Consider the following 13694-nt stretch of genomic DNA (forward strand, 5'->3'; position numbering starts at 1 on the left):
GTTCACTTGACTTGTAGTACTCACCTATTTAATACATGCTCATTTTCTTCTTTCATACACTCTCTCTTCACACATATTTCACTTACTAACTTAACTATCGGAGGTCCCATGAATCCAATTAAAGAAAAAGACTCTTCATTTATTGATGGAAACAGACAATTCGAACATGAGACTTACTTTTCATGTGAAAATTTATTGGACAAGGTCAAGACCAACCACCTCAGTCCATCACAATCATAGAAGTTCTTTTTTGCAAGGGTCTAACAGGACCTGCAATCACCCCACTACTTGTACGTACCACACACACACACATATATATGTATGACTAGTTATGGGAGTAAAGGACTCGTGTTAGTTGAAATGGTTATTTGTAGTTGATTTTGTATGTGATATTATTTTATTTGTTTATCTATGGTAATGCTACGTGAAACAGTCAGGATCTCTATCCATATGTAATTTGCTTCCCGGAATAATTTCACAATGGTGCTCACCCATGTCTTGTTTTATCCTGCAGATGGTGATGGTAGTCGGTTCAGAAAATGCAGAGATGGTTGATTACAGTAATTATGGACAGAGTGATAATAATGGACAGGGTGATGTAAGTGGTGGTTGAGGTGGACGTGGGAGTGGTGGAACTGGAGATGTTGAGGACAATGAATGCATTAAAATAATTAAGGTGGAAATGGAGGTGGAGGTGGAGGTGGAGGTGGTGGAAGTGGGGTGGGTTATGCAATAGCATATTTATGGAATTTATACCTCCATATTTCACGTTATTTAGAAACTCACAGACAATTCTAACATGAGACTTATTTTTCATGTGAAAATTTACTGGACAAGGTCCCAACCACCTCAGTCCATCACAATCATGAAAAATCCAAATCTTGTAGAAGTTCTTTTTTGTGAATTCATCTTTAATAAAGTCTATTTAAGGATTAACTTAAGGTTGCAGAGAACTGTTTGCAAGGGTCTAACAGGACCCGCAAACACCCCACTACTCGTATGTAACACACACAAACGTATATATATGTATGACTAGTTATGGGAGTAAAGGACTCGTGTTAGTTGAAATGGTTATTTGTAGTTGATTTTGTATGTGATATTATTTTATTTGTTTATCTATGGTAATGCTACGTGAAACTGTCGGGACCTCCATCCATATGTAATTTGCTTCCCTGAATAATTTCACAATGGTGCTTACCCATGTCTTGTTTTATCCTGCAGAGATGGTGGTGGTAGTCGGTTCAGAAAATGCAGAGATGGTTGATGACAGTAATTATGGACAGAGTGATAATAATGGACAGGGTGATATAAGTGGTGGTTGAGGTGGAGGTGGGAGTGGTGGAACTGGAGATGTTGAGGACAATGAATGCATTAAAATAATTAAGGTGGAAATGGAGGTGAAGGTGGTGAAACTGGGGTGGGTCATGCAATAGCATATTTATGGAATTTCTACCTCCATATTTCACGTTATTTAGAAACTTAAGCTTTGTGCCTTAAAATAGATGGAAAAGTTCTTGAAGGCACAGTCAAAGGCATGCTGCACCCATATTTGGCAGTACCAACATTTGAGGACATGATTATCGCAATTTTGGCAGAAAACTGTTCTGGATTGTTACAATATTGGATAGTGACTGCAGTTTTCATGTCAGTAGTGAAGTTATTTTAGTACAGGAAGCATTGCTGGTGTGCTCATTCCTTTCATTTTGCCTGCTACTTTTAGGATGAGAATTTCGTTCTTGCGTATCTCTCAGTCCTCCCCTGGAAGCCTTGAGCTTGGATTGAATGGGACCAAATACAATTTGCGACAAATTAAACGCAAGTGTAACAGAAAATAGAATTGCTACAGAAGCAACCATGAAACCTGTTTGGCAATAATGAAGCCTTACATTGCAAGATACAAATTACAGACCTGTGAAGTCGAAGAAACAAGCTGGAGATTATTTCCATGCACAATAACGTGAAAGAATTTAAATAGGCGAAGTCTCAAGAATAGCACATGAGATGAAAACTATACATCATCGCTCATTATATGAATCTTAAAACTATATAAGCAACCCGTCGAGTTATTGCCTGCAAAGGAAAATATCGAGAACATGGCAGAGTATCTGATTAAGTGGGACTGGGGCACTTTATGGCACATGTCTTGGGATCATTTCTTGTAGATAGTAACCTATCTTGCATACTGTTAATCCCATCGAACTCAAGACCAAGTGAAGCATTGATTTTAGTAACTGAGGATCTACACATTCACCATCTGAGCTTTCTTTCTTGAGTTGTCCTGTTTTTGATGGTAACCTATCTTGTTTGTCTCTCGGGGGCATAGGAATGATTTCTTTTGTCAGACTTGGGAGAACCTTTCACTGTTTTGCTCTCCAATGATACTCTCTTGGTTGCTGCCAGAGCACCGGCAGCTGCTGCAGTTCTTTCAGCAATCCTTTTTTGGCGTTGAATCACTAACTCTTCCATTTTCTTCCTAGTCTCTTCTTCCTGTTCACAAGCATGTTTTGTAAGAAGTTGAAAAGTTTGTGAAACATATTAAAGAACAGCTTGAATAAGCAACCTAACCAATACCTTCTCTTGCTTGCTCTTCTGAATTGCAGGCTTACTGGCAAGTGATGATTTCTTGCCTTTAGACGTCATCTCAGTTTTGCTCTTAGCAAGGTATCCTTGCACAATTTTAGATCTCACTTCTGGAACTTTTCTCCCAACAATTCCATTCTTCTTGATGGCGGTCTTGTCACTGTTTGAAGGAAGCTTCTTCTCAATTTGATCTCCAGATTCAACGTTTGGGCTTCTCTGAGCTTCCATGAATGATATGTCAATTCCCCGGTCTGTGTCCCAGGATTCTCTTGTAGATTCAAATCCAGAATGCCGTTCAAGGACTGCACAAAGGTCATTCGGTTCATAGGCATCCAGTACTTGATGATTATGATCTGCAGTTCCATTTTCTGGCTGGGAAGATAAAGTTAGATCCGCGGCCATTCTTATGTCAGTTTTCCACTGTGAATCATATGGATCATCTGCAGTTGATTGAGCGTGAACCATGAAAGAATCATCAACAAGTACGTCTTTTCTACTTGGCTTGGTGACACGACTAAAAGGTTGATATCTTCTCCCAAGTGCAGGAGTGTCGAAGTAATAAATAACCCGGCAAGACCGGGATCGAACCACAGGGAGGTTAATTGTACAAATTATAAATTTATGTTATTAGATATATTATTATAAAACATGTTTTAGTTGAGTTATTGATACTTCAAGTGCAAAATGATGATATAAAACCATGATAAAAATGCACTTTTAAGTACTAATCACTTGGCATTTGAAGAATCACCCTCTAGTGACAGCATGCAATTGGCTACATCCTGGCTTTCTGGTTTCCCTGAATGATTGATAACAAACCAATCATCTCCTTTTCCGGGCTTCATTATGGATGTCTCACTAGTACAAGATAAGATACCTCCAAGTCCACTAGGTTCTTCTAATCTTCGTGAAATTAGCAAATCTTCATCTGTCGAGTCCCTTCTCTTCATGACTGGTCGAAAACCCTCTGCATTTTCAATATCTTCCGGCCTAACTCTATCCTCATGTTCCCCATCCCTCTGAGTCACAATAAATGAATCACCCGCAGCCATCCTTTTGTTCAGTACTTTCTCTGGTCCCAATTCCATAGCAGGATTGATCCCTGATGAAGTTCCATCTCCAGCTCTTCTGATTATGAAATGCTCTTCCCGAACATCCACTGGCTGCAAATTTTCTACTCCATTAACTGTGCAATCATCTTTAATCAGAAGGCTCTGGAAAGTATCCCAATTCCCGTTTGTTCTTCCTACCTTGGATGTATTTGAAATAAGGCCATCAGCAAAATCCTGGTTGGGAGAATCACTTGATTCATTTGACTTGTGGTTACTCTTGTTCGAACCTTTTCTTCTATGTGTACTGGAATTTGACTTGTGCAATTTCTCCAACGATCCAACTGCATCATCTACCTTCTGTTTGATGGTATCTTCATCAATGAAACCATCCTCATCTGTAGAATTTTCATCAGAAAAACTACCACTTCCTCCATTTCTTCTCTTGGGGGTGATGTAGTTAATGTTGCGGATAACCACGGTCTTAGATGACTTCTTCCTGTGTTTTTTCTTGTAATGAACATCTGTAGAAGAGTGCTTTTTTTCCTGATCCGTATGGGAATCTGAATCATTCACATCAGAGTCACTGGACTCTGTTTGTCTTTCTTCTCCTGAATAATCATATCCTTTTTTGTTCATGGATTTATCCTTCTTTCCTGGACTAAGTTCTTTCACACTAGAAGGCCACTGCATATTTCTTGGATAATGAGGAGGAATAGGCTGCATGGCAGGGAAAGGATATCCTTGATATGGAGGAAATTGAGGAACAGGGCCTTGGAAATTGTACATATATGGCCACTGCATTGGTACTTGAACTTTGGCATTAGTTGATGGTGTCTGGTCAGATGTCGCCATGCCTCCATCTGCAAATTAATGTATTTGACATCAGAGAACAGAAAATTGTTTATTGGAAAGTAGTACGGAGACGTTGTGCCGTATGCACAGGCAAGAAATAACAACAGAATAACCCAGCAAACACCAAGAATCAAGGGCGACAGAGATTATTTTGACTACATTACCTATAGTTAATGTACTGTGAAACTATCCACTTCAAATTAAGAGAAGGAATCAGATCATACTAATCTCAACTTTACTATTCCAAGATTAAGGTTTTTCAAAAATTTATAATCAGCGAGTACTAGTTGGAGCTGTCTTTTGTTGCTTGGGTATCAAAGCAGGGGTCATGGGCGGTGCTTTTTACATCATACATGAATGGCATTAACTAGACAATGAGTACTGCTAATTTCACCATACTCAGAAAGAGAAAAAACGCTTTACATTTTTGCCAAAAAAAGCACAGGACCTCAGGTTCATGAAAGATTTACACAGCACGTAACAGGAGATTAACAACAATGTTGAACACTACACTAATGTGTGATGAATTGAATGTGTCCCTAGATCTATTCGAGTAATCTATCATAAATAAACCAAAATAGATGATGCTTCGAGACAATGCATGAGGAAGAAAGGAGTGAGCAAGGAAAGAATACACAATACCCTTTTTGCTGTCTGCTGTTGAATCAGATCTTGATGCATCTGAAGATCCTTTGGGCACAGAGTCACCAGTGGATACCCCATTGTTTGCCAAGTTTAGCATGACATTCTGATTAAGGGCACTAATTTCATTTGCAAGTACAATTCCTGAAGTTCCCAAAAATGACAGTTCTGATGGAGGGCATGCCTCCATTGCTGCTAATTCTTCCATCCAAAGACCATCCCCATGCTTCTTTTTACATAACTCCTTGAAATTGTTGCATGCTTCCCTGCATACAAACACCACTAGATTTCAAGGCTGCAGGATCTAATTCAGATAAATCTGCGATGGATTTTATTACTCTAATGGAATGTAGATATTTGGCCAAAACAAAGGAATAAATGGCCGCTTCAGCAGCCATCCCAAAGCTCAAATGACTCCGATGACATTTTCTCCTATTCATGTAAATACATATTTACAGCCAACAGAATTCAACCAGTAAAAATGGATTCATTTTTACTGTTACAAATCTGGCTTTTTTTTTTGTACTCAAACTAACCAAATTAGAAACACAAGATGCAAATCCACTAATTAAAAAGGAACATACAGTGACTAAAGAAAGGATTTTGGCTTTATTTTCCATCAATTCTGGTCAGCAAATTCGTTCTCAAAAAAATGAATAACAGTTATTGAATCTCCAAGTCATACCTTAACCGTGAAGCTCCAAAAAAATCTGCAAAGGAGATGAGATCATTTATGTTGTCCACTTCAAATCCAGCAACAAGACCACGGGCATAAGCCATTGCTTGCTCTTTGCGAAGCAATGTTTTCCGGGCTTCCAGAAGCCGTTGAAATTGGATCCTTGATATCAAAACAAACGATCAATGAGTGACATTTCCAGAAAGTAACACATACATAAACACAAATTTTGCTAAAAAAAGAAAAGAAGGATTACTTGGAGTTTTCCTCAGGCACAGCATGATCACTTTTCTCGAGCTCACCTTTTAGCTGAGAACAATTACCGGTGAACATAATTAAAGAATTGATGTGATTTTCTGCTAAGTATCTCAATTAATCAACAAATTTCATGGAAAAGTGATATACCTTGGAGGAATCACTTGACTTCCGTGTGATAGTATTGGCAGCTAGTCCACTCCCTGATCAAACAAAGCTATTCAGTACAGAGTTGAAAAGTGGTACATATTAAATCAATCCCAACACAGATCGAAACTACTGCCAATAATGATTTAGATCCTGATGACGATACCTTCCTCCAGCTGTCCAGCTACATTTGTGTTTGACAATTCATTGGCCTGAACAGAACTCTCCTCAATCTGCAGAATTTCTCTTTCTAAACTGACAAATCTCTCGAGCACTGCTGGTGTACTAACAAAGCGAACAAATCTAGACAAGAAAAAAGATAAATCGTCTTTCAGTGCACCATCACAAAACAGAAAAACAAAATACAATTGAACTCCTCGGTTCTCTGGTAATATCCTGGGTTTAGTGCTGGTAAAGTTTCAAATTTACACAAACATCACATAGCTTGCACTCAATCACATAGGCTAACTTCAGTGCAAAAATCAAATTCCAGCTTGTTTTAACTTTGAACATGGCCAACAAATGGCAAAGACCAAACCAAATCCATGGAAAAGCAATTGATTTGCTAAGAAGATTAACAAGAGATTAAGATATGGGAATTCGTATGGAATCAGAACCGATAGTAAATTTAAAAACTTTGAGCACAATTCAAGAGTAACTCTGTATTTGTGTAGATAATAAATTCCAGTTCCATTCATTCAATGAAGAATCCACAACCTTTCACACTAGTTACAGAAGTGGAAACAATAATATGCAACAACTATGATGAAATGAACAAATTTGACCCCTTGTTCAAATTCAAAAACAAATCCATGATATCCAGCAATTCAATCAAATAGCTCAATAGAATTAAAGCCCAACATCTAAATTTCCCAGCAAGAAAAAACAGAGTAACACGTTAGATTCATTACCTCTCAAAAGTGCCTTTGGTGAACCAAGGAGCATTTTTGGTTGGTGGGCAAAGTTTGATGGAATACCCTCCTTTGGAAATCTGATCTTTAATAAATTCAAGGTGTGAAATGAATGGCTCAAATAACCCAGAAGCCAGCTTCTCATTCTTGCCTCCATTGAAGAGAACCAGATCACACCTGCACACTCAAAAACAACAACATAAGAATAAAAAAAGAAGAGATCTTCAGCCTCAAGGACAAAAACTTCGAAGTGAATTGAGATTAAAGAGAGTGAAAGTAAGTGTGATATTGATGTCGTACCTGGTTCGAGTTGGAGTGAGTTGAAAGAGGGCATAGTCAAGAAGAGTTGAAGAATTCATTGTGACCATGTGAGAAGCAAAGAGGGAAGTCGAAAGGACTCAAATATAATGCATGATGGTCTTGGATCAAAAGAAAGGTATTAAGGTAGAGGTTGCTTTCTTTTACTGAAATCTTGGTATAATATTCAGTCATGCATGTTGAGGCTAAGGAATGGTAATGTTGTTGAACGTGGGCATCACCCTTTGAATATGCTTCAGTGAAGCTGAACTGGACATGATCATGTAAGAAGCGACAGCAAGAGATGATGAAGCTTTGCACATGCAGGAGCACGGATTAATTTTGGCTGTCATTAGAAGGGACGACCCCACAAATAATGGGCATCCAGATTTGGTAAACGTCATTTGTTATGAGATTGGATTTGAGTGAAGGTACCATCAACATGTTGCAAATTGATTGATTTGTGATGATTGTTTTTTAGTGAACAATTACATGGATCATTATCGTCTCTTCAATTTTGCTTTCTTAGTCTTTTTTTTGTATTTTTTTAATGGATAAGGTTAATATTAATGTTGGTTCTTTGTGTTGCATTGTCATGTTCCTCTTGGCGCACAAAATAATAACGTAAAAAAATAAATATTTTTTATTTTTAATATTATATTTAATTTTCTTTTATTAATATGAATATAACAGGTAATATGTATTTTAACTAATTTTATTTAAATTTTAAAAGATAATTTTGGTAGTTAAGTAAATTTACCTATTATTATTATTATTATTATTATGTGTTTGAGTTTTAAGATTACTATCTAATAAAATGTGTTTTCTTAAATGTAGAAAGACAATGTAAAGGGTATGTTTTAGAATAATTCGAGAAGAGGATTTTTGAAGAATTGAAAAACTAATTAATGGCTGCTATTACAAAATCAATGTCCTATTCTTGTATTATTGAAATATTTAAGGAATTTTGATATAATTTGTTGTGTATGTTTCTTTTTTAATTACTATGAAAATGGAAGATTACATAATTGGAATATAATTTTCTGAGAAAATTACACTGATGATGTAGTTGTTATTATTATTATTTTTACTTTGCCTCAATTCTCTTAAAAATTAATGTTTATAAGTTGATAACAATTTATATCCCATAAGAAAATCAACAAGAAAATCAAGTTATTTATAGAATATAATCAATAACTAAAATGCTTTTATCCCGTCAAAATTATTATCATTACCATTTTATTTTAGATTTTTATCGATTACGTAATTGCCTAAAAACTTCCACAGATCATAAAACATAATGTAATGGCTATCCTCCTTCACAGTTAGCAAACAAATAATAAGTATTCCTTATATGTATGCCCTGAATTCAATTTTCAAAAGTGTTGGAGCATTTTGTTTTTAATTTTGCCGTCCACCATCGATTTGCTTTCATTTTCTTGGAAAATGAACCTAATTCAGTCAAACCGAGCACCATTATTTTATGCTCTAGGCTCAGATCTGAAAGGCGATAAGTTTTTAGAGAGAGAGATATTTATTTGAGTTTATGATATATTAGGTGTGAGAGTAGTTTAGTCTTTTTATTCGATAACTTCTAATTTGGGCAATAAAGAATGCGAGCTCCTGTGGTCATTTGAAAATTTGTGGTGGCCTAGGAGGTAGCTTCGATTTTCAATAAAAAATGGAAACAAAGTGAAAAAAATAGTCTAGTTATAGAATAGTTAGGGTAGTTTTCCCTAATTTTTTACTCTTCAAAGATTATCCTCTGCATATGAATGAGAATTAATCAAGACTAGTATAATATAGAAACACATTGAATGAATAATCATGAGTATTTATATGTATATTTTCCTCTAATTAGCATGAAAATTATAGTTGGAATTATAATTATTAAACTTGAAGCGACTCAATAGGTTAATCTAGGACCTGATTGATCTGATGATTAGACCGATCCAGACAAGGCAAAAGACTAAGATGAGCAAAAACCCAATAAAACCTTATTGATATGTAATCCAAACAACTCAATACAACTAGGTTGAAACCATTTTTTTTTCAAATATGTTTTTTCTTCTATCTAGACCAATTTTTTATATTTTTTTAGTTAGTTATTAGCTATTTTCAAAGTTTATTATATAAATATTAGAATAATATTTTATTTTTTTAATATGGGGTTTGAAGCCCCTTAGTGTGTGTGTGTATATATATATATATATTATGTTCACAAGAAAAAAAATTACTTTTTCAATATAGAATTTGAAACCCTTTAATATATATATTCTATATTTATAAGAAAAAAATTGTGTTTTTTTAATATAAGATAAAAAAAAATATTTAGTATGTTATCCTTTCAAGTTAAAGTATTTAAACAAAAAATTTTAAATTACTCATATTTTTTATTTAAATACTTCAAAACAATTGTGTTTTTTTAATATAAGATAAAAAAGTATTTAGTATGTTAACCTTTCAAGTCGAAGTATTTAAACAAAAAATTTTAAATTACTCATATATTTTTTATTTAAATACTTCAACTTGATAGGATAATATACCATCATAGTATTTTTTCAATGTAAGATAAATTTTTTTTTGAAATAATATTTTAAACCTCATTATTTATAACATGTGTAACCTATATTCATATAGATTGTTTTTAATTTTTTTATATAAAATATTAAAACTTCAAATATTTTTTTAAAATTTTTTTGGGTTGACCTGAGTTGATTCGGGTCAACCTGTGTAACACAAGACCTGGCTTCTTAATCGGGTCAGTTCTTGGATCGGGTCTGATAATTATGGTTGGAATATAATTTTTCTTTCTAAAAAGAGTATCATCTAAATATACATGAAAGAGAGTTAATTGAAATTACTATGATATAGATACACTCTAAATGAGAAAATCTAAGTATTTATGTGTATGTTTTTCTTCAATTAGTATGAAAATTGAAGATTACATCATTGTAATATGTTCTTCCACTTGAAAGATTATCCTCTAAATTTGAATGAAAGTTATTATTATAAAATAGATACACATTGGATGAGCGATCCTAATTATTGTATATGTTTTACTTAGACTAGTATAAAAATTAAAGACAACATAATTGGAATATAACTTCTTCTTTTTCCCTAGAAAGGATGTCCTCCAAGTATGAATGAAAGTTAATCAAAATTATTATGATATAGATACACACTGAATGAGCAATTCAAAATATAAATGAAAGTTAATCGAAATTATTATGATATAGATATACACTGAATGAGCAATTCCAAGTATTTATGTTTATGTTTTTCTTCAATTAGTATGAAAATTGAAGATATAATTGTAATATATATATATATATATATATATCCTAAAAAGGGTATCCTGCGTTATTATGATATAAACACATACTAAATGAGCAATCGTAAGTATTTATGTGTAAGTTTTTCTTTAATTAGTATGAAAATTAAAGATTATATTATAGGAATATTTTTTTTCCTGAAAATATTATTCTCTAAATATAAATGAAAGTTAATCAAGATTTTTATTATACAGATATGCTTTTTTTGACCTACACAGGACAAAAGATAAATACGATTCATGAAACTTTTATTCTTTTTTATTTACTCTGTGCTGGTGATATCACTTATCTTAGCATTTTATCTATAAAAATATTTGTAATAGTACTCTAGACTCATTTTTGAGTCGGGATTTAGTTTCCATGAACAAAAACTAATCCAAAAAATACTACAATCTTGAAAAGAAAAAAGCAGGGCTAATCCTCAATTTATAGTTAATGGTAATTAAAGTTATAAAAAGCGAATTTTAATTTCAAAGATTTGATCTTAAAAAACTCACATAATTGATAGTGATTGGTTGAAATTTTAAAATTCAAAATTGTTAGATTTTTACAATATTCAACCACCATCAACTAGCAATAACAAATCTATTAAAAAGGGCTATAAAGACACTAAAATCATGGCTGTACAATGTTACTGGACCCCATCTATCGTTACCTAATATTGCTTTTTTGATAGTCACTAATTATTTACTCGCTTTACAACAATCTATATATATATATATATATATATATAAAATTCTTGTCTGAAACGGAATCGCAGAATAACCCAAAGTTTTTTTTGCTCAAGATAGAGGTCTATCAACAACATCAATGGATGTCCAATATGGCTGAAGAGATGCGAGAGGTCTCATTCTCTATATTGCACGTGAAATGGTGTAGAAAAGAGATATTTTATCGACAATATAAATAATATCGCTGTCTTTTCATGGTGAAGAACAGGCCGTCCAAAGCTGTGAATTTATGATTATAGGCATGTTAAACATCTCAGAAGTAGAAGATGCTAGACAAGAAATATAATTATTTTATATACTATTAAAATTTTAATAATTACATAGTAATAAATTTAAATTTTTTTATTTTTTTTTTAATTAATAAAATTAAAAATAAAATAATATAAATATAAATAAATTTTAATTTTAAAGGCTTCACTTAAGAGTTAGAATAATATAAAATAACTATTGAATTTTTATAGTTATTTGATGTTGTATTATAGACTTGTCCATTAAGTAATTATAAGTTTAATTCTTATTAATTTTATTTTATTCGATAAAAATTAAATAAAAAATAAAGAAAATTCATGTAAATTTCAAGCATGAAGAACTTTTATTTAAAAAAATATATTAAAAAAGAGAAAATTCATGTAAATTTCAAGCATTAAGAATTTCTATTTAAAAAATATATTAAAAAATTATATAAATTATATTTTAAAATTTTAATTAGTAGTTTAAGTTTTTTGATTTATTTTACTAGATAAATTCATTATGAAGATTCATTTCTGTACAGGGAAAAGAAAAGAAAACGTTAATCTAAAATTACCTCTTGTATTCGTTCTAGATTATCAGGTTAACCCTTCAGATTTTATTTGGGAAACTTGAATTATAATTTGAATTATCTTTTTTTTTCCCTCTTCCTTCGGGAGAATTATCAGAATCTCAACATCAATTTGTAGCAGCTGGATTCAACCCAGCCAAGAGACAGCTATATATCACCTTAGCTGGAAATAGACCGCTGGTGGGGTTAGCCGACATTTTATTATGCTCAAGCAAGCAAGCAAGCAAAGCATCGGCAGCTCACGTTTCAAGCAAAAACCCTTGTTAAATGCAAGTTATTAATTTTAGTCAAAAAGGAAAAAAGGCACTCTACTTAAATGAGATGGGTACATCAAAATTAAATCATGTTGTCTTTCCATTGGACGAAGCTAGCATTTGTTCTACATCACTAGGTTATATTTACCTTATTATTATTATTTTAACTTTTCTAGAAAATAAATTATTATTTAAAACATCATTTAATTAAGGTTTCAAAATAGAAAAAACGAAGACAATAAACATGTCTTATTGAACTTTCTTTTTTTTAAATTACAAAAAATAAATTTAAAAATATTCTAAAAATAAATTTATTTTATATCTTCATCCTTATTTTTTATCCATTTATTTTATTTCAAAACATTATCTAAACACATATTCTTCAGACACGGAGGCAAATCACTGATATTTCTAAGACATCCACTTTTTTTTGTGAGCATGAAAAAGCCCATAAAACATGGTCAAATTCTTAAGATAACAAAGCTTGAAGCCGATTGGGACATTAGCCTTTAGTATAGGCCCAATTACAAACAGAGCAAGCTTGCTCAGGGCAGAAAAACTATATTTAAAAAAAAAAAAAAAAAAGGAAAGGAAAGCACCGTTGCCTCCATGGCTCCCTCCTGTTTGTTTACTTGCATGTTCTTATAAACTTATAGTTTACGTGCAAATTACATGTATAATTTCCGCTAATGTAGAGACTAATTGTCATCGGAAGAACTTTCGAAGATTTTACTTCGAATGATGGATATAATAGAAGTAATTAAATACGTATAAACATATAATGGAAATAGTTTGTAATATATAAAAGAAGAAGGAACATGCATATATAAGGAGAAATTTCCATAGCAAGTGGAGTTCAAGCATGCATCAGCATCTATGCACCCAATTTGTGCTTATGCTCAGTTTTTTACTCAAATTCATGCAAATTCTTGAATGTTTATCATCTAGGAGAGGACAAGCCTGGATGAATAATTAAACGAATACTACTGAGATTTCTTCGAAAACACAAATTATGGACCGGTTTGAGTCGCCCCGCGAAGTTTTAATATTCTTCTTCTCGAGATTCAAGCCTTAATACCAATTCTTACTTGAGAAACGAACAAGAATACTATTCAAGATGTACCCCAAGGTGAATGCAGTGG

The 13694-nt window shown here is 32.9% G+C and overlaps 1 protein-coding gene across 1 annotated transcript; it reads right to left on the reverse strand.

The window, feature by feature from the left end:
- Positions 1-1796: 1796 nt before the first annotated feature.
- LOC105142085 (uncharacterized) lies at positions 1797-7829 on the reverse strand. The gene is made up of 10 exons (XM_011049543.1): positions 7416-7829; positions 7116-7292; positions 6371-6507; positions 6208-6260; positions 6059-6111; positions 5812-5964; positions 5127-5392; positions 3313-4492; positions 2572-3082; positions 1797-2487 (listed from the first exon to the last, which is right to left on the reverse strand). Exons 1-10 carry the CDS (start codon positions 7481-7483, stop codon positions 2296-2298), a joined length of 2790 nt encoding a protein of 929 aa, XP_011047845.1. The 5' UTR covers positions 7484-7829; the 3' UTR covers positions 1797-2295.
- Between the last annotated feature and the right edge of the window lie 5865 nt (positions 7830-13694).

The sequence above is a fragment of the Populus euphratica genome, unplaced genomic scaffold (genome assembly GCF_000495115.2).
Source record: "Populus euphratica unplaced genomic scaffold, PopEup_1.0 scaffold222.1, whole genome shotgun sequence".
NCBI lineage: Eukaryota > Viridiplantae > Streptophyta > Magnoliopsida > Malpighiales > Salicaceae > Populus > Populus euphratica.

Bases quoted from the DNA above. Each gene is read 5' to 3' on its own strand.
- LOC105142085 (XM_011049543.1), bottom strand. From the start codon at position 7,483: ATGGTCACAATGAATTCTTCAACTCTTCTTGACTATGCCCTCTTTCAA. The intron at 5,393-5,811 runs GTATGACTTGGA...GTTTGTATGCAG, and splicing joins TTTGGAGCTTCACGGTTAAG to GGAAGCATGCAACAATTTCA. The intron at 2,488-2,571 runs GTATTGGTTAGG...GCTTGTGAACAG, and splicing joins AGAAGAGCAAGCAAGAGAAG to GAAGAAGAGACTAGGAAGAA.